The following is a 21,882-nucleotide window of genomic DNA, read 5'->3' as shown; positions in this document are numbered from 1 at the left end:
CGACAATATGCGCTTGTCCCAGGGGGTCGGGACTGACTGTCTCTGGTTTTACTCGTTCCTGTAATCATCATTTCGACAGGTTTGTTCAGATCGCTGATCGTCCCAGGAATGATGGCAAAAACGCGGAAGATCCTGTAGAATGCAATGCGCTCGTAGAGTTTCGTCGAGATTTTGCCCTCACGGTCCCATTATCCCTGGACTATGATGCCCCAAAAATGCCGAGGCTGAATCTAGCAGCGAAACGTTTTAATATTCATTCGAACAAGGTAACGAAGTCGAAAAATCAGAATTTTTCGCAACACCTCGAACCCTCGATACTTTTATAGAATTACGAGGACGAAACCGAAGCGCATTTTTCTATTGCCAACAAGTTTGACAGGGCCGGCTGCTAACTCTGGCTGCTAGCTTCGGCTGCATCGAAAATTGTGTGCACGATGTATTAAGCACGAGCTCGCTTCGCAAGGGCCTCTTTATTACACCAAAGGCTTTTGGTAGCCGTTCGGATTTCGTGCTCGTGTAAATCGAGGACCATAGGCGTGGTTAGAGCTGAGAAAGGTGAGTATCGAGTGCAGGGAGTTAAAGCGAAGCGTTTAGCTCTCGGTCTCCTGGTCACGCGAGGCAGAAATAAAAATTGGCCCTGGAGGCCTTCTCCCAGCGAGTATCACGGTCCCGTGGTAGTCACAGGTGCTCGGCTCTGCCGCGTTCCAGATGAATCTCTCGCAGGCTTCGCGCTCAGTTGCCGTTGCCTGATCTACGGCGCCGTTTTTTCCGCTGCGCAGCGTTCGAATGGCTCACGCACCCATTCGAGCCGAGCACCGTCTATCCCGATGGATGCAGCGGGCCGATGAATAACGACGCGAAGCGAGCGATGCACCTAATCCCCTTTTCGGTTCGATTTGACCCGAGACAACGGGTATCAAGCCATCAACCTTCCCAGGCCCATTTTTCACAGACTAGCGGATTACACGGTGGCAAATTGACCGAGACGAAGGCCTCTGGGCCTAACTGTATTCCCTCGTATTCGGACCACCGATCGATACGGGTGAAAAAAATTTTTCCGTGCACCGATCTCGCGTTTTTACTCCCGCAAATCGCAGCCGCGACCAACCGCAGAGAATTACGCGCTACGTCCGGATGATTCGACCGAACGATGTACTCGCTTCTTTTTCTTTCTCCTTATTTCTGCGACTGGCAATCAACGGATGTAATCGAACCGAGCTTTCGAGATTTTTTCACTCCATTGTCAGACAGCTGAAAGGGCCCCATATTCGCTGTGTGCGACTCGTGGTGAAAACTTGTGCGAATCGCGACGCCACCTGCGTCTGCACAGAGGATCCCGACCCTGGTGAACAATTGACAGGGTCCCAGGTCAGAAGGCACATTCTCGCAGCCCTATTCTTTCGGGAAGAATAGACGGAATAGACGGACAGGCATACCTATATAAGGAGAATTGAGAAGAAGTGTCGCCCGAGCCTGACCACATCGGTCCCCAAAGAATCGCTGTTGAGACGGTGTTTTGTGGGAGGAAGAGAAGGGACGGGGGCCAGTGGCAGGTCGATTGCGGGAACGAAACAAAATACAATGGGCAGAGATCGTGAGACTCGCGTAATCCGATTCTACACCGACACTGGCACTGCTGTGCGGTGTTCTCATTGCGGGTGCGGGATTTTTGGGGGGCAGAGGATCGTCGTCCGGTTCGAGCTCTGAGCAAATCGACGCGCGACGTAAGCCAATATCGGCCGATCGGGGGGTCGGAAAATGGGATTAGCATGGTCTGATACCGTACCTGTATGAGGTGGGCGAGGAACAGAACGAATGCAACGGCCGCCCGCATGACTTCCCTCGGGGTCCCTTCCACTACCGCATCACCACTCAATGTTTCTTCGCCTCGTTCCGCGACTCCAGCAGCTTGCAATATTATCCTTGCACTCTTTCAACAACAACGCCGTTCGGTATACGCGACCGTCGATGTTTCCGGACGCGCAAGTGTTCGTCGGGTGACGGAGAGATCCTCGCCTGCGGAATAGGAGAGTATAGTAAAAAGCGCGACGAAATGAACCTGCACTGAATAACGCTCGCGCCGTGTCACCACTTCACTCCTCTCGTCGTCTTCGTCGTCGTAATCATAATCATCATAATCATCATAATCATAATCATAATCATCATCATCATCATCATCGATGGAAAACCACCCACAAACGTTATATCCACCACCTGCTACGCGTCGTCACGTGTCGCGGGGACCCGGGGGCGGCATCGGACGGCGCGCCCTGCAGCCCCGCCGACGGAAACCGCGTAACCGGACACTTTTCACGGTGGCGCTTGGCACCCACAACCCGCAACGGAGATGCGGCTCCTCTCGAACGCTCTTATCGCCCGACGAACTTCCACCTGCCGTCCACCCGCGCACGTGGGGACGTGAGTTATCGCCGGCGTTCCACCTTCGCGGAAACACCTGACGCTGCACGGTTCGTCGTTCCTTCCGCCCTCTTCGCCGATCGCAGTCCTTCAACCCCTGCTCGTCTCACTCGTCGTGTAAAAGCGCGCCGAAGGCAACCTGCGCCGGGTACAATAAACGGCGTGTACAAGCTCTCCTAGAATTGCTTATAGAAAATCGCTCCCACGGCCTGCGTTCTACTTTGCGGCACTGCAGGCCGCTCACCGCTTCACCACGGGGGGGAAAGGGACCCGGGAGGCTCAGGGGTAGGAGTGCCGCTCTTTCAACAATACACAAGCACCGAGCTCTTCGGTTTGCAGGTAAGAATATTTTCCAAAAGAGGTGACGGAGTCGGACGTACTTCCTTCCTTAAACTTCACTAACTTCCAACGCCTTCCGACCGAATGTATCGTGACAGGGGCGGCGGATAGGGGCGCGTTAAAATTCACCCCCCATCAACCGATCCTCCCGTAAAATATCCAGCAACACTTCACCACCGATACCTTTGCATACCCATATAATTATATCTTTTCACACCCACTAACAGATATTTGCTTGTGACACATGTACAACACGTTGCGGTATCATCTCCACGTGCACTGTTATTTATTACATTATAGTTTCTCCTTCATATCTTATTTTCCGTTTCCTCTTTTTATACGTCACACTCGGTGCACCAGAGGGGGATGGCGATCCCTAACCCCTGCAGGCAACTGTCGTACCGTATAATTTTCACTCCGCGATCACTGTGCAGCGAATTACACACGCGTTCGTATTATGCACGTTATACAGTGTGTAGATGTACGTATATACATATATTACATATAACATACTTTATATATGATCACTACTGTATATACAACAATATATACATATATATGTATATGTATATATATATACATATATGTCGCTCGTTACACCGGCGGGCTTTCACGTTATATTATAGCTGCGGCACAAGAACTTGCCGTACGGTCAACAACTATACGTATACAGAGAGAGAGTCAGGCGCGGCACTGCCACGGGGTCTTCGCGACGGTTGCTGCGGGGATACTGAGTCGGAGCCGCAGGCCGGCCTCCGGGCCTCCCCCCCGCCCCCCGTCGGCCCCCTCCTCGACACCCCATCTCCGGGGGCCCCCTCGTCCTCTCCTGCCGGCTCCTCTCTCTCTCCTCGTACCCCCTGACAGCACGAATACTCTTGCGCCGGCAGCATCCACCACCATCTCCACGCTCGACGCCACGACCGCTGTTCAACCGTACTACAATAATTCCCCGCATCCCTCTAATGCTCGATCTACGGTGCACGACGACGCGCGTACGACGGTACGTGTAATAACGCGGAGGTGTGCGGCAAACGCTTTTCACGAACGAATCCCGCCCGTCCGCACACCGACTCAATTTCGTGATATCCTGTACAAAGGATGCATTGAGCACCGATTTTTCAGGTATGATCGATCATCCCCGCAGGTTGATCGGGACAACTTTGATCCCTTTCTTTTCACATCCGAAAATTACGGCTCAGGGAGCGAGAGATAGAGAGAGAGAAGCGCTCGACGCAGTCGCCCCGAGGTCGGGTACCAGCCAGGAGTCTTGCCGGTGGTACCCGGGGATCCTGCTTCAGGAGGAACACGTCCGGGTGAATGCGGCGGTAGCCGCAGCACGCGATGGTGTGTACGATGTAGGTACATCGCATCGCTCAGGGTCTATCTATTCTGTTCTGGCGTGGTCGACGGAACGTTGACCAACACGGAGGCTTGCAGCATCGGCTCGGGACGGTAGAGTGGAATTGATGCTGCGCGGGACCCGGGCGGTCGGTCGGTCGGCCGGCCGGTCGGCTCTCTTCCTCCGGTCCCCCCTCCTCGGCGGCCCTGGCTGACTCGGGGCCTTGCGTTGGCCGGCGGGCATCATGGCTACTCTGGGCTCCGTCTTGCGGCACAACACACGGCGGAGAGCCCGAGGGTCAAGGAACTCCCTCGGGAACAGGTTCACCCCCCCTCCGCCCCCCGCCCTGTACCCCCTCTGGTTCGTACCTTAGGGTTTACTTATTTTCTCTTATTACGACGGACCGTCTCTCTCTATTCCCCTCTCTCTGTCTCTTTCTCTCCCCCCCCTCCCTCCCTCCTCCCCCTCCCCCCTTCATCGCTCTATCTCTTAGCGGCCCCCCCTGCGTGTCGTACGGGCGAAGAGCCGCCGCCGTTTGTATGCGCTCGTATGTGCTCGACCACCTCGGGCCCCGGGGGTGCTGCCATGCCTCTCCTCGGTGTGTCTCGCGAGAGCCAGATACGAGATTCCACCTGTGCTCCTGCCGCTGCCGATGCTGCTGCTGGTGGCTCCTACTGCTCGTCCCTCTTGCCCCCCGCGTTAGCCGCACTCGGGGCCCCACCTCCTCCTCCTCCTCCTCCTCCTCCTCCTCCTCCGCAGCCCGACTACCTGAGCTGTATTAATAATAGTTGCATTTTTATACCGCGCCCTGCGCCAACCCCGTGCAAAAATCCACAACGATACATGCAACAGAGTTTTCAAGAGCCCGATCGCCGATCTTTTCGTCGTCCCGCGGGGTCTCGAAAGTCACGCGGAGCCGAAATTGAATCGCCGCGATGCATTTCGCAGCGGATAGACGTGCCGCGCTCGTTGCAACTATTAAACGCTCTCTCGGAGCGCCTAGGGCAAGTCGCAGCGTTGATATGATGCAGAAGGTGAATGGTGCAACGCTGCAGGAGTCCCGGATCTCGGGCGAAGGGTTTCTCAAGAGCTGCGGAACGCGCTGCTCTCGGCAAATACGAGCGGACGGAATTCGATAACAACCGAGCCGATATAGGTACCTGATTGGTGTATTAATAATGCAAAAATTTTCATACGAATTCCATAGCCGCGTATAACACGCCGCAGTCGCACACTATAAACGACAACCGCGACAACTGTATCGTGAGTGGTGAAATTCCCCCCTTACCCAAGGTTATTTTCATATCAAGTATGCGTAGGTACAGCAACTTGCTCAGGAAATTTCTGGGAAACGACACTTGGAGCCACCGCGCGTGACAGTTTTTTACATCGGAAAACCGGTGCCGAAGAATTTCTCTGTCATAACTGCAGCTCCTGGTTTCGAATTTACAATATTTGCGGACTGTAACCAAGAAGCGAGGGGGACACTCGATCAGAAATCCCAAGATCTGATATTTCGACTTCGATTCTCCTGCCTGAGCGAAGGAAAACGTTGAGAAAGAGGACGAGAGAGGATAAGAGACGATAAGAGACGCGTACGATGGATCGTATAGGTGCAGGTTGATGTTTCTGGAAGCGAGACGTGGGCAGGAACAAGTAGCGTAAAAAGAGGATAAGGTACAAAGAGGAGTAGAATAAAGGCGGGGAACTTTTCACCGTTAATTAAAAACCATATATTCCGGCTGTTAATTACCAACTTATCACTTTAACTGCCGGCTAACCACAGCTTCGTGGAAACAACTGTTGAGTCGAGTCGAGTCGAGTCGAGTGTTAGCCTCCGCGGGTTAGACCCTGTCGACTGTTTACGGGACTTTCCTTTCGACGATTCGAGCTGGCCGGCTATAGCTGCTCACGGTCCGAGACGAACCTCCTGCCTCCTCGGAGTGATCTCAAAAAACGTGAATTGAATTTCGTCGCCGGATCGGGCGTGAAGACGGGTCCGTACGGCGTGTATCCGAGTCCCTCTAAGTGACCACGATACAAGCATTAGACGATAATCGACTAAACTTGTGATCGGGGCAATAAAAATCATCCCACCCCTCTACCATTTACACATTCCAACGCGGGCGTTTCTTTTCTCCGCTCGTTAATTACAATTCGATAGTCCGGCGCGCGGTCACTAACGAGCGATGAGTCGACGTTTCGTTAATGAGTTTTCTTTTTACACACGTTCACTCGGCAGGCATCGCTGGCAGGTTCTTTTATTTTCTCCAATTGGACAATTTTTGCGCCTTTGCGTATACACACACGCGACACGGACACAGGTCCACGTGTATCGCGGAGCCGCGGTTCCCCCTGGCCCGTCTTAATTAGGGAGATAGAGGGACCCCGGGGCGAGGCTTGATGACGCGAAACGGAGGAAATAAAAGTAAAAATCACTTAAAGATACAACTAAAGCAGAAAAAATGTCTTATCATTTACTTATTTATTTATTGTTTTTTCTTCAAAATCCCTCCGGACCTCGCGTCCTCCAGCCAGCGGCAGCTTCTCTCGGGAGCGAACCCGAGTCTTCCGTAACCGCGGGTCGTCAAGTGTTTTTCCTTTTCTCGAGTGGCGGGGCCCGAGACCCGGAGGCTTGGGGCGGTCGGGACGCGGGCCCGGTTAAAGAGCCATTAGTAGAAATCCCGGTTTTCGGAGGTACCTCGAGAGGGACGAGGCGTAGATGTCACCTGAGATCTCGGGTGATATATTGGAGTCAGCACGGATGGTTTTAACGAGGGCCAGCAGCTCCTCGTCTGACCCTCGCCGGTCCCCGCCGCCGCCTCGGGCCCTGCCAAAGCCGGAGGTATGCTCGCGGGTTTAACAGGTGCGTTCTATACCTGCCGGCGCTGCGCGCTCCGAGTGCAGGGACTTATTGAAATCCGTTTAGCGTCCGCAAGAAACAAGGCGCAGGGCCTCTGCTCCCACAGTTATTAGAGCCGCTCTGACTGTCCGCCTCTGCGGGGCCCGAGTTTAAGGGGGTCCGTTGACAAGCCAGTCCCCCAGTCACCTGTCAATTATAGACAGAGGACCGCCGCGGGATCGGCACCCTCACGCAACGATCTCTATCTTAACCGAGGAAATTCAAACGCCTCGGCTCTATTTAGCGGGGGAAATTTCAAAAAACGTCGCTTCACGATACATATATCTTTCTTCCGTGGGGTCCCGTTTTTTCACCGCCATTCGGAAGATGGAGATCTTTACGATTCCTGCCGTGAAACCCGGGCCGGAAATTCCATCGGGATGAAAAATTCGAAACGACGTAACGTGGGCTAATTAATTACGCGTCGAGGAAACTGTACGTATCGAAACATCGAACCATCAGAATTGGCGGCTCCGGATAGAGCTGATTTGTTCACGGGGTTTAACATGCGTTTAAAATTCTTCAAATTAAAGGAAACTCGATTTCAAGTATACCTTCAACATGTATCCACATAACAACGGGCATACCACCTAAAAGATACCTACCGTCACTCCCCTACTAATTCACCTGCCCACGGGATACAAGATAATCCGTTCAAAATTATGTCATGTGCATGAAAAAAATTTAATATTGATCGTGAAAAGGAGTCGACACGTACAAAATAAAAAATAAAATGATTAACAACACGTCGTCACAGGAATTGAATAAACGCGATTTATCCCGGGGAAAGAAACGTGGGGAAATATTGAGCGGAGAGTTATACTCGCATCGAATGGAAAACACTAACCCGTATATATTGTCTTGCTCGGTAGTAAAACTCCGGAGTTGGACAAAGAGAGGCAGACACGTTTTCTTTGACGACACCGGCGGCATGCAGCGAAGCTTCGGCACATAATACAGACGGGCAGTGTAGGTGCAGGTACCTACGAGTTAACAGTAAAAAGATCGAATTGGCTCCGGTGTCTCGAGAGCCTGCATGGCTTGACGCGATAGTCTCCGCAATCCGCACGCCTCCGCGACTTCCAGCCTCATTCAGGCCCTTCAGACTTCTCCAGTCAGTCGCGGTCTTAAACCGCGCCCACAATGCCCGACTAAGTACTACGAAAAAAGCTCTTTATCTCCAGTCCTTGTACCGCTGAAGTGACAGAAATCTATTACACAATTCACTGCTCGTAATTTTGGTGAGAAAGAATGAAGGTTGGTTATTGGAATAAAAAACAAATGCTGGTCATTTTTACATATCACTATAATATTCACGTGTTGGAAGCTTTCGAATGAATTAAAATTTTTTTTTTAATTATCTGCTAAATGGATGTGGACTCAAAATTCTGAATTTTTTTTATGTACACTGAGTGAGCTAGGTACCATTTTTTGACCGGAAGTCAAATCACATGAAAAAAAGGAGGGTTCTTATCTTGGACGGCGATCCAATTGTATCCTGAAACATTCAGATCTCCATCTTCAGCGCAAATTTGAAGATAATTGATGTGATTGTTGAGCGATAAATGATTAAGATTTGAAATTATCAAGACCGGTCGAAGATGAGAACTCAGCCGACTCTCAATTTTGAAAAGATTCCGAATTCTGATAATTAGTAAAACGGCGAAGAATTTTCAGCAACTAAGGGACGAACAGTCCCAAACTTGTTCACAAGCGTCTAGGCCACTGAATTTTTCCAGTAGGTAATCACCTTTATCTTTGACGAATTCTCCTTCACCTAGACGATCGGATCGGGGATTCGAGGGTTTTGCGAGGGCTGAACATCATCGACACTCAAAGTGAAACTCTGACTCGATGCGTGCACGCGGCCGCGGGCGTTGGGCCTCACACCGCGTACCAAGAGTCGGGGGTATAATGTTAAGAGTTAAAAATTGCACAGGCTCGAGCTCACCTCTACGCCCCCGCGGACCTGGGGGGCCCAGCCTAGGGCCTTGGGCCCCACGGAGCCGAGCTAATCGCCGCGCAGCGCGGCGAGCACGCCTGCCGCTGGGAGTCCGCGGGTCTCTATCTGGCTTGGTTGGGCCTTGCCCTCGCCCCGCCAACCGGCCCCGTCTAATTTATCCTCTCGGTGTGTATCCCCGTTTGCATGGCTCTCGAAAAAGCCTGGACGGGCCCGTTTTTGGCCCCGTCGAGTAATTAATGAGAAAATACGAAGACAAAGACCCAGTCAATCGATTGCGGACCCAGAGTTGCGCGCCGGCCACTCGGGGCCCGACGCCTGGCGGATTCCGACGTCTTCTGCCTGGGCGGACCCTATTTTTTATTAATACCAACGACGATTTGTCGTATATGCCCGGAGAGAAAGTACCATTCAAATTCTCACCAGTGTGTGGGCACGCCTCGAATGTCGCCTCGAAGTTTCCGTCTCCCTTTTCATCGCGCCGCGAGCGCAGTTTCGTTTACAGGTGCGTTTACCATTTACGGGGGACCGGTATTATAGTTAACTTTGATAGATGGAGAAAATACGTATTCAGTCACGCTGTACTTGTTTGCTGACAAAAAAGATCCCAATTCTTAGTTTGTTTCTCATTTTTTTTTTGGGGGGGGGGGTTTTTTTTCTGAGCGACGTCAAATGCATTGGCTGGCTTCGGGTTTTCTAGCTCGTTTTAGTTCCTCGATCATCGGAACTAGCAAATGACCGGTTTTTGGCAAACTGACTGGACTCCAACGACTGTCTTCTAGCGATTTTTCGACTCGATACCGGGCCGGTTCCCTAGACGGTCAATTTAAAAATGCGAACGCATAAACGATCCGCAGCTTACCGTTAATAAGGCAATAAAACGCCGCCTGGAAGCCGTTAAAATAAATTGATATATTCACAAAGTTAAATGCCCGGAATAAACGGGCTCTAGCATGACAGGAAATTTGCGCGGCGCCAAGAAGAAGATATCATCGACGATCGTCGCGATCGAATTATAATAGATCCATTCCAATATTGCTTCGAAGTGAGAAAAGAAGTAAAAAAAAATCGCGTTAAAAATCGATTTGGCCCAAGGAGAAACGGACTTCGAACCGCGGTTGTCCGTCCGTCCGTCCGTATGTCTGTCGGAAGAATAGTCATCTATAAAAATGCAGCGAAACGGTACACATAATACTTTTATTTTTCACGCATTGAGCTCCGTGACACTAATTACATTGGCCTAGGGTCAAAACGCGGTATTCACGTCCGATATCAATCTTAAATTATATTTCTGATCGTTGCACGTCATTTAACAATTTTTCAACTTTATTCATTCGCTCACTTATTCACGGTATCCGTACTTCCTTCGTCCGATCCTCGTTTGCTGGTCTGGCAAGAACGCTGCATCGAACCTCACAGACTCAAGTCCGTTTCAACGCGCGTCTTGCCTACTCTCAAATGGTTGTGCTGGCTCAGTTTTAACGCCGCGTGTCTCACCTAGTGCGCTTCGAGATCAGGAGGCCCCGATAGCCCACGGGCTCGAAATTCTTCTTAACCGCTTTTGATCTGTGACGAAATATTAATTGACGCAAAAAGCGCGACGGCTATCCTTCGCTCTCCGTTCACGATCTTAGACGAATTTACGAACCACTCTAATTATCGGATAAGGGGCAACGCTCACGAAAATTCTCAAACTCGGTGGCTAACTTCGCGATGTGAAACCAGTTCAAGGTTCCCCGTTTCTTAACTGCAGTCTTTTAGGCGGATAAAAATTGGCCATATTTTTCGGTGCATTTTTTACGACGTACTCAGGGACGAGTAATAATTGATATGAAATAGAGAAAAAAATTAAAAATCAAAAGCTTGTATTGTGCTGCGTGAAAACCAGTCCCGCGTTTATTGAAGATTGATGATCGGAGAACGTGGGAGTCTGACGCAGCGACAAGTTCAGACTGGACTCGAGTGAGTCACAGAGGCACAATCAGTAAACCGCGGATGAGTAAAAGCACGGCATGCCTATCGGTGGTCGATTACCGGAATGAACTTTCAATTCACGGACGCCGGCGTAACGAGCGCTTTGGTGCTTAAAGTAGCAGTACGGCGAACTGTAGCGATGTTAGAGCGGTTCCGAAGAATATTTTGCTTCTGTTGTGTACCGTAGGGAAATCGGTTTAACGAGAGCTTGAGAAGCTAATCGTCTCTCAAGACCGGAGGCATTCATCCCGTGCTGCGGAACGCGAGATCTTTAAGTCTCACTTTTAGCTCCGGCTCGCTCCTGCAGGGGAGTTTACACGCAGGGTATACACGTTGCATCGGTGAGCTAAATTAGCGCTGCGTCGAGAATCCTCGTACAGTGCTTACCTGCGTGCGGGGCAAAAACCGGTGCAATTACGCGGGCAGCGAGGTACAAGTACGACTAATTCCAAAGTGCCTCTTGCGAGCGATCGCGACTGCAGGAGAGGCCGATTGCCCACCGCGGTGCACAATAACGCCAGCATCGCGTAATGCATACATATATGTATGACGCAGCCGCGGCGAAAACGGGGTCGCCCGATTTGCAAAGCTGCATTGCGCGCCGGCTGCGCAGCGCCAGTCTGGAGGAAAAACGGCAGCGCGTGTGTCTAGCTGTTTCTCGTTCCATAACGCATAATGCACCGAGCCGATAGTCGTCGTGGAAACTATTTCGAAACTGAGGGCGATCGCCACGCTGCGTATTGCGTGCGTATTGCGTAGCGTTGCGCCGCGCCGCGGAGCGCCGCGGAGCGCGGAATTCAATTATTTCGCTATTACTTCTGCCCCCGGAGTCGAGCGCCGCGTTCGTATCGATACCGATACGCGAATCTCGCGACACGCGGAAATGCGATAGGTTCTCATACCGCTATAGCGGAATGGCGATAAGCCCTGAGAGTTGGCCGCAGCTCTTAAGTGGCTATTAGTTCTGTCATTGCTCTACGTCGCGATTGATTGGCCCTCCTTTTCTACTCTCACTCTTTATTCTTCCACTACTTCTTCTTCTTTCCGTAAAAATTCGAGTCGTACTTATTTGGCCTACCTATTCATAGTTTTGCTATTTTACTGAACCCGGTGACCCCGTGACCGCACCGATGCGGGGGTAAATCAACGCCGTCTTATTCCTGTACCGTTGGTTAACGGAATTTTCATATTTTATGACTGCTATGCGCGCGGTGAGTACTCGGCATCAAACCCCTTATGTAGATGACTTCGACCTATCAGTGTCGCGGCATTATTCTTGATTCCGAAGCATAGCTGCTATTCAGAGCCAGCTGTAAAATCGGTCGTTCGTTTGTGTCACTTACATGTCAATAGAATTTTTATTTTATATCATATTATTCTCAAAATAAATATTGCACGTAAAATTTAGAATTGTCGTAGATTTAAAGAGATTACAATAACTTGAAAAGGTTTCGCATCATTTCAAGGATTTCGAGTGACTTGAAAATATTCCAGAAGATCGCAGCAGAATTTACACACGATTCTAATGGTTTTTTTTTTAGAAAATTTTAACGAATTTATGTCATCAAAATGCAGTTGAGATAGTTTCAAAATGTTCCACCGACTCGTATATCCAGAGTTTCGAAAATAGTTGATCTGTGGTTTTTTCGCCACAGTATCCTAGAAGAACGGAGAGTTCACGTTCCATGGAATTACATTACCAGGTCATACCTACTGAATTGACCGATTTTCGAAACTCTAGAAAAGCGACTGGGTGCCCGAATTTTCGACTAGCCGTGCATGGAAGAAGAGGCGTAGTCGGCACTGCCAAAAGCACGAGCAAGAGCGTGGAACGCGAGCCGAGAGAGTGACGCCGGAGTGCGAGAGTAAAGGTAGGCTAACACACATATTGTTATGGGATTCAATGTCGGTTTGCTGCAGGCCCTCGTCGGGCAGCCTTGAGTCAGTAAGACGGGTTTCTGTTTTTACTTCTACACTTCCATCCTCCGAGGCTCTCCGGTGTAGTCAGTCCATCCTTCTTACTGAACCCACTCCGCTGCTCCTTTTTCCTCTTCATCGCATTACACACCGGCCTCGTTGCATCCACCATACGTACCCATTACTCCACTCTCATTCGGACGTTCATCTCATCCTCTCCGAAGAAGCTTTTGTTTCATTCTCATTCTCATTCTCATTCTCATCCTCAATTCTCTTATTTTTCTTTTTCACGGAGCACATCCATCTTCAAAGGGTTCAAAATTCGAACCATTTCCAATCGTTTCGCCGGATCAAATGAATCGACACTCAAGACCAGTTCCTGGCACTTGGTTTATCGAGTACTTAAGATTTATTTTTATCCGAGCACGAAACGAACCCGCATCCCTGGCCCCTTCACCGTGTAGAAATACGGTTTGGTATCGGACCCGGTCACAGATCGAGCTGCGGAATGGCTGAATCAGAAAATGTCCAACCGATCAGCGGTCGCACCCTACGATTAGAGATTTCCATACTGGACGTGGAAAGTGAAGAAATTTGCTTATTCGACCGCTCGTACAATCGCCTCGATGAAATAAAACAAGTTTTACCCAGCACGAGATACTATCTGGGCATTATAATGGTCATAACCGACAACGGTCACACTGCGTTGCATTGTGGCAGGTGCTGACCGGTTTGAATAGTGCCACCATGCGTCGCGGTTATTGCACAACGTTTGTTACGCGTGTCCGGAGTCCGATAGTCGAATTCGCGGAGAGTAAATCCCGTCGGCGTCTCCGATTCACCGGACAAGATAGCCGGGGGTTCGAGGAAAATACGAGTTCAGGTATAGAGAATGAAGCGTCTATCCGTTCTTGCGCGAGTTACCGGACGAGGCGGAGCCAATTAGTGATTGACGTGTGGTAGGGCATGCGTGTGTCCTGAAGGGACGTACGTAGGTGCGTATAGATATCTGTAAGAAATATCTTTATCGTGAATTCTGTCCGGTTTGCGGTAATGGACGTCGGTACAGAAGTCACTCCTGCGGAGCTGTAACGCGCGGTACACGACCACCCGACCGGTGTATATAAATTTATACACACGTATTACGAGGGCAAGAAACACGAGAGGAGTTTTCATCGGCGATTATCATCTCCTTAGAGTCACTCGAGGCTCGACGACGGGACGCGCGCCTTTCTCTCTCTCTCTCTCTCTCTCTCTCTCTCTCTCTCTCTCTCTCTCCCTTACTGATCCAATATCAATAATGACCAATAAACGGCGCGGCATACATTCGCCTCGGCCCGGTCCTAAGCCTCGGCGCTGAGTCATTTCCATTACGCGGGTCTCGCCTGCCTCGCGTTGCAGCGCTGGACCCGAGAGACGAGACGAGAGAAGAGGACTCGGCTTCTCTCTCGATCTCGACACTCACTCACTGGACAGGTTGGAGTAGTTCTACCGTAGGAAGGAGGGAAAGGGAAGACATACCTACCATTCGTATATACGTGCATCGTTCCCGAGGGCGCGGACCGGCCCCCTACAGCGGGACGAAGAAGCTGGCGCAGAAGCGGCGGAGAAGAATCCCGCTCAGCTGCGCAAGGATTGACGGATCCTCGTCCCACGTTAACAACGTTCGAGAGGAGTAACCGTTACCAGGGCCTCGGGCCGCGTTCGAACTGCCCGATTATCACCCCATTCACCTCTGTCGGTGCGGAGCCGATAAACGCGAGCGATCGACGCGATTTTCCGGCCGCACACGCGGCTCGACGCTCCGCGAAACGCGCGCTTGGAACGCTCGACGGAATCGGGATGGAAGGACGGCGGTCGAGATCCGGCACAACCGGCACCGCGGGCGATTTAAATCAGGCGTAATTTACGAATTTAAATTTAATAGTCTATTGGGCTTCGGCTGCAGAGAGACGCTCTAAATTAAGTTAAGTCCACTCCGCCGCGCAGCGCCGTCGAATCTCGGCTCCCTCGCCTCGACCGGATTACACGCGCGTCAAACCGTGCGTGCACGCACACGAGTACGCACGCGAGTGTTTGCGTGCGCCTGAGTAAATCTGCATAGCGGCTTAATTAAGGGCCTCCGTCGATTACTTCCTCGCCATGTAATGCCGGAGCTGAGAGAGCGGCGCTCGTCATTTTTCCCGCTTTGTATTTCCTCGGCTAATTGGCCCCCGGTCTTAAAGAAATTAGTCGTCACTTTCGAACCGAATCCACGATGCACGACCCCTGCCCCAGGACGCCGGATCGCCGCGAAGGGTGCAGTCAAAACAACCGGGGCGGACAGGTCGAATTTTTCCCTCGTGTTTCCGATACCGTCTTCACTCCGAACGCCGCCGGAACGGTCACGCTTTCTAATTGAGAGCGAAACCCGACAGCGATCGCAATAATTTAGGGGTAGTTTGGCAGTGAGACGAAAACTACGCTTCGAGCGGAGCCGACGTTGTTCCCTTGTCTTAGAATCCCGTCGCGTTTCTTCAGCGTAGCGCTTATTTCTCGGCTCAGGATCCCCGCTTAGCTTAGTCACGCTTCGCAATGAGCGCCGCTCTCACACTCCCGTTTTTACCGTACGTCACGTAGCCGGTCCAACGCATCCCATTAGCCGTCATTATCGGGTTTTAATAGGCCCGCAGGAAGTGAGGACACCGAAGGAAGCTCCGATTGCCCGTTTCCTCCTCTGCCCCGTATCCCCCCGCCGCGTCGCCGCCGCCAAATCCGCAGCTGCTCCCCCGCAGCGACGAGCATCGGCCGCACCTGTGCAGCCTCGAAGCGTCCCGAACCACCTCGTCTTCCCCCGGTCGGTGCAGCGAAGGGGTGGATTGTGAAAAGAGGCACGCGCCCCACCGACGCATCTGTCGCAATCACCGAGAGCATTGTCAGCGTTGGGGTGAAGAGATTTCCCCTCGTGTGTACCTAACAGGGGTCGCATGCAGGCCGTCTGGACTTGCGCCGAAGTCGGACAGAGTATCATCAGGGCGTATCTCCGCGGTCTTTTTCCTCCTGCTGCACGCAGGCGAGGAATATACAAGTTCGCTGATATTCGACCGCAGCGAAGAAGCCCGCCTCACTGTTTTTGGTATGAAATGGTTACTTTGATCTGTTCATTCGTAGAGACGCTGATGCACCAGGCTTGTACCGCCGAACTGCGAGGGTAAAATGACGCGTCCTTACGGATCTGAGACAGCCGCTGAAGTGGATCACTAGAGCGAAATCCCCGGGGTAAGTGAACAATAGACGCTACCGTCTGGCTCGAGTATCACGTGGTCGTCGGCACTGTAGCGAGTAAGCTTAGCTGCGTGCGTATGAACGATTCAGGAGGGTTGTCGAAGCGCACTTGTCCCGTTCCCGCAACTAGATTCTATGGTGTGGCTACGGAAATGCGGCGCAGGCATTGTGCGCCGCCTCGATCGGCAATGAACGCCGAACGCTGTGTTGCTTTTTTCCTCCCCTTTTTTACGGCGCAGTCATAACAGTTAACCCTCCTTCTGCCGATACCGCAAACGCGCAGATTGCTATCTGCGGTGTATCCACACACGGTCGCGTTTCGCAAAGTGGCTTTCGAGCCGTTTCACGAACGAGTCCATACTCGAGAATTTACACGTCCTTTGCTACAAGCTGTCACATCATACGCATAGTTAATTTTGAGCTAATATAAATGATTTACTTCTGTACTTTCTCGTTTCTTTTCCCATCAATATTTTCTTCCTAATTCAGTCTTTCTCTTGACCTCTACGCTTCATATTTACCACAACGTTTCGTTTCACGCCTAGTCTGAAATATTTTGCTTCTATTGTTTGTAAGACTGACATTTACTCTATCTTATCTCGTTAATGTAGAAATTTCCAAATCTCTATGGTATTTATCGCATCCGTACACTCCTGCTGTATCTTGACAATATTTTCCCCTTATCTGTCTTCTTCAATTTTGCAGTTCTCGTGACTCCTGACTCAGGGTTCTCCATTCCACTTGCTTCCACCGCGCATCTCCGTTGTTGTTCTAATCTAGACATATTTTTCGCCCCGACAACCCATCTCCCGTCTTTATCTCGCTGCGATATTTCCTGGACCATTGTCCTCTGGCAAGAGTCGACTTTAACGCTACAAGGGGACCGCAACACAGATTACTTGAGAAATAAGGCTGCATAGAAAAAATTCTGCTCAAGATGTCGAAAACTCGTTAGAATATAAAATATATTCAACACTCAGTGCCGGTGTTCAATACGCTTGTCCCGTATCGAATACGGAGCACGATCAATTGGCGCTGTACGAGGACCTAATAGAGAAACATATCACGTATTTAACATTCCCAGGAACCCGTGACTTCGTCCAGGCGGCAGGAGAAGCACAAGATACCGACTCGGGTGGCTCGAAATCTGGGACAAGCGGCAATGCCGGATCATTAATTTCCATCTCCTCTATTTCCGACGATATAGAACGTGAAATCCATCACACTCGCGGTATCGGTAGATGAAATACGGATATAATCGATTCGGGCACCTAGCCGGCTGTGGGCATCGGGAACCGTAAGTCAGGCTGCAGGACGATCGGTCGGTCGGTCGACAGGCCGAATATCGGGCGCGCCGATATCCGCTGCCAGTTATTAATTATATCGACGGTCCGTTTCACGTGGGCATATCGCTCGCGTTCTCGGTGCTCCGATAGCGGAGTTATGGCCGTGCATGGCCCGGCATTGACCGAACGTCACGCAACATTCGACGGAGTAAAATCCCGAGGTGTGCGGTGCGTCCTTTGCCGTTGCGGGAGGAGCCGACGAAATTTTTCAATCCTCGTTTATGATTTCCGTGATACGTTTTTTTTTTTATTTATTTGTGGTTGTTTTTTCATTCATTTTTTTTACCTCGCTTCCACTCGCTCGGATCTATCGAAATTTTTCACAGAGCTTGATTAGAAACGAGTTTGTATACTTGGATTATTAGAGCCAGGAGTTCAAGCGGCTGCGTCTGGACCAGGGTTCGGAAATTGAATCGGAATTGTTGCCGACTGCGAGACGAGAAACGGATTGCTGGAGCGCCGGATCGCCGCTCTGTTGTGCTTCACCGTGTATACGTATTGGATATTGTATATACTACGGAGGTACGAGGCTGGTAGGTATAGCATTGTACATTATACGTACGTGCCCGTTTCTACTTTCCAGATCACGTTTTTCTACCGAACAACACGAAGGCAAAGAATTTTCTGAACGAGTTTCTGCCATTACGCGAGTCACGAGGCCTCAAGATGTAATTCAGGTTGATCAATGACGCGCAAGAACCCGTATGAATTCAAACTCCAATGACGTTTAAGAATCTTACAGTTTTTTTCACTACAATTTTTATTTAATAATGCCTGTACCTTTTGTCCGCGGACCGGTGCGGCAATTCGACGCCGCAACGCTGCGGCTAATTTCTACCAAAACGGTTAAGCAAATATTCGAGCCGTAATAATTACATCCGTATTAGAGAAAATCTTCCGAAACAGGATCGTATATAACCTGTAACCAGGTTCATCCCCGTTTCCACCGGGGACATAAATTATCCTCGTAAGAGGAGGCGAAGCAGATCTGAAAATTTATGCGCATACGTGAAATGAAATTGTGTTTTTAATTAATAAAAATGCGGTATGGTTGATTACGCTTCGCGGCGCGGCGCGGGCGGCTAGAACCCACGCCGGATCACACAGGTGAGTGAAAAGCGTTGCTTCGATACGCCTACAGCGAGGCTCCGCGACGCACGATGCGTATGAATATATGAAGGGGGGCGGAGGTACGTTATAGCTAATAATCATTAGCCGGAGATGCGGGAGCAGATATCAGTCGAGGCAATCACTGCGGCGTTCGATCAAACGACTCGCCTCCGCGTATGATGACGACTGCGTCACGATAAATAGATACAAATTACAAAGTAAAGGCTGGATGGCTGCCCGCTTGCTGCCGTTGCCGCCGCCGCCGCAGCATCGACAGGTACTGCCCCGCAGGATAATGTATCTTGTGTACACGTTAACCTGCCTCAAGCCAAGCCTGTAAAATATTATTATCTTCGCTTGGCACGTACTCTTCTGCATAGATGAATATTTATTCACGCGGACAATCATCCCGGGGCCAGAGATTTTTCCCTCGCAAACTGATTCGGGTTGGTGCAACAAACTAGAATTGCTCATGAATTTTCATTGACGCGAAAATCTTGTTCGTAGAATTTAAAAGTGTGGAAACGTTCCAGTATCGAAAAATTTTAAACACACCAAGCAGACATACAGAAAGTTCGAAACGTGATACAGTAAAATGGATAACCTGTAATACGATGCTGTGTCATCAAGAGGAATCCGATGTTTGCCATTCTATGTTCCGATCTTTCTAATTCTTCCTTCTTCATATTTGGACTTTCACCATTATCAAGTTCTATGTATTAAGGTTTTTTTTTAAATTCAATATTATAGTTATATTTTTACCCCCATCGGATATTTCGCGAACTTTGTTCCGCAGAATAACTTGAAAACTTGTCCCCGGAATGTCATGGGATAATTTTGATGATATTGCAGTTATTATACGAACAATTTTTGCTGTCATCAAGAAGCAGCGTAGCGGTCATCAGGCGCCTTGATGCGCGACTCGCTACGAACAACGCTTGTTTTATTAGATGAAATTATCAGGGTCATAATTTGGACCCTTGATCTACGGCTGGTGGAGAAGGCGAACGCGCAAAGTGCACGTTGAAACACTGTCATTTCATTCCAGAGGGGGAGGGTAAATTCGCGCATAAGAATATCCGACCTCCAACACCGAGTTTGACGCAAGAAATCCGCTTGGCGTTGAAGCACGGGATGCCTTCTCGTCCCGAGTGATCTCCTCGTTGTCGAGAAGGGTTGTCGGCCATCATCAGGTGGAGATGCAAGCTCGGTATGAGGTAATTAAGCTTGAGAAGCGCCGCGATGCGATGTTTCGAGTAAGTCACCGAGCGCTCATTCGAGCTCGCGGTTCGGGGTCGTTTTTCTGGCCAACGTTCTGCGGTTCACCGCATGTCCAACACGAGTGCACCGCCTTCCCGGCTCCTTCAGCTAGTCCTTTTATCCGAGGGCCTCGAGTACATGCGAACTGCTGCACCCCGTGCAGCTCCATTAGCATTGCCTTGTGATCGCTCACGAGGTTCGCGTTATGGGATGCATTTTTATGCGGTTCGATTCGCCGCTGATTTTTTCAACAAAAAGACAAAAAAACCACCTTTACCGTCGACGCGGGCTCGCATGGCGGAATTTTGAGAGAAAACATCCGAGGGATTTCAGATTTTTAGATTACAATAATCGTTGTATCGCGAAAGAGCCGATGTGTATATCAATTTATTTCTGCGGTAACGTGACGGGAGTTGGCAAACGGCCGGTATACGAGACACGGAGATGCCCTGCGGTCAGGTATACGTATAAAAGGTACAAAACTCGTTTTATCCGCCGTTACATAGAAACTTAAGAAATATAATTAACGTTTTTTATGGCGCTAAGTTTTCCATTGAAAGTTACAGTTTGTATATATATATATATACGAGTATGTACAGACGTGCAAATGTATACCGCAATAATATTATCGAGAAAAAAGCTCGAGGTTGAGATTAAGGCTGACGGCGTGGCTGCGGAGACGATGTTATACCTACCACCGCTTCAGACCGGATCTACGCGAATTAGCCCAATTACGTGGATTTCAGTAATAGTAATATAGCAACGTCAGCGCGTTCTTAATATCGTATTTTATTGTTGGTACATTACGAATGCTGGGCATATCTCTTCTCGTTAGAACGTAAATCACTCTACACCTATTACCTACGGTAATACCAATCCCGTATAGCTGTATAAATAAAAGCTAGCCGCAGTCATGGCATCGCCGCGCATAAAGCAGCCTTTCGGCTCGGTATATCACTCACCTCCGTGTGGAAAAAGTATAAAGAGATAAATAAGAATGAAAAAAAAAACCAAAAAAAAAAATAAATAAATAAAATCATTCACACAGAAAAAAAAAAGTACCGAAATATCTCCGCAGGAAATTTCGGCAATACACCCAGAGGCGGTAAAAACATGGACAGGTAAAAAAAATTGCGGTTGCACATCTTCGGCGCGAATATGATTTGTTTGCCCAACAAGATAAGGATCAATTTTGTGTGAATTATTCCCTGCTTCTCGATTTATTGCCAAGTGGCAAGCGGCTATATCGCGTTATACGATCTGGACGCACGCCTCTGCCGATGACGAATACGTTTCGGCGAAGACTCGTGCGAGTATATAAATCCGAACTATTCACAAAGTCGGCAAAGGTTCCCATGAAAAATTTCGATTCAGGAGTACCCTGAACTCGTGCCATTTCCGAGAACGCCGGTTTCTGGATCGAAAATCGTTGATCCCCGCAGGACGAGTTTAATCCGTACATTTGACAAAAAGCTCGCGTATAACAAGGCCAGGCAACGAGTATCCGAGCCGAGTTCGTTGGGGGCGAGGAAGGGGCGAGGGGCGGATATCTCAGTCGGAACGATTCGTTCCGGTCGCCTTTACATCCACGGATACCTGCCCACCACGAGCGCCTCGCTCTTATTCGATTAACTCGCTTTTCTTATTTCGTTGACGTCCTCTCTTTTTATCGGGAGGTTGCCGAAACGCGGAGTCGCACCGAGACCCAGGGCCGCTCTATCTTTCTCCCCGTCTATCGGGCCCCACCCCCCGAACCCTTCGCCCGATTCCCGAGGCGCTAGACCCGATCGGGCCCTCCACCTTACGCACGAACCTTCGAGATCCCAGGCCCCGACCCAGCCGATAGCTGGGCCCGACACATCGGGCCCGCCCAGGAGGTACATTCTCCTCGCCACGTCTTCCGCCGTAATGAAAAAGGAGGAGATTACGTAGAAAAAGAGGAGATACCCCGACCGCGGGACGTATGCTGTATGTCCATTGTGTACAAATAAAGGCTACACGTATGCGCCAACGTGTCGCACGTATACCGTTTAATTGGATTTCGGATTATAAT

The 21,882-nt window shown here is 50.1% G+C and overlaps 1 protein-coding gene across 2 annotated transcripts in view; it reads right to left on the bottom strand.

Moving 5' to 3' along the window:
• The window catches only part of LOC107225208 (protein jagged-1), a 62,625-nt gene that overhangs the window by 19,771 nt on the left and 20,972 nt on the right, over positions 1–21,882 (bottom strand). The window contains exon 1 of one of the 2 annotated variants that reach the window (XM_015665591.2): positions 1,787–3,473. The exons of the other annotated variant lie outside the window; for it this stretch is intronic. Coding sequence (XP_015521077.1) covers positions 1,787–1,834 — 48 coding nt within the window. The 5' untranslated portion in view covers positions 1,835–3,473. Of the gene's footprint in view, positions 1–1,786; positions 3,474–21,882 lie in introns of those variants that run through there. 2 annotated transcript variants of the gene reach the window in all.

Source organism: Neodiprion lecontei, chromosome 2 (genome assembly GCF_021901455.1).
Source record: "Neodiprion lecontei isolate iyNeoLeco1 chromosome 2, iyNeoLeco1.1, whole genome shotgun sequence".
NCBI lineage: Eukaryota > Metazoa > Arthropoda > Insecta > Hymenoptera > Diprionidae > Neodiprion > Neodiprion lecontei.
The sequence above is the reverse complement of the archived record's forward strand: the minus strand, read 5'-3'. Positions and strand labels throughout refer to the sequence as shown.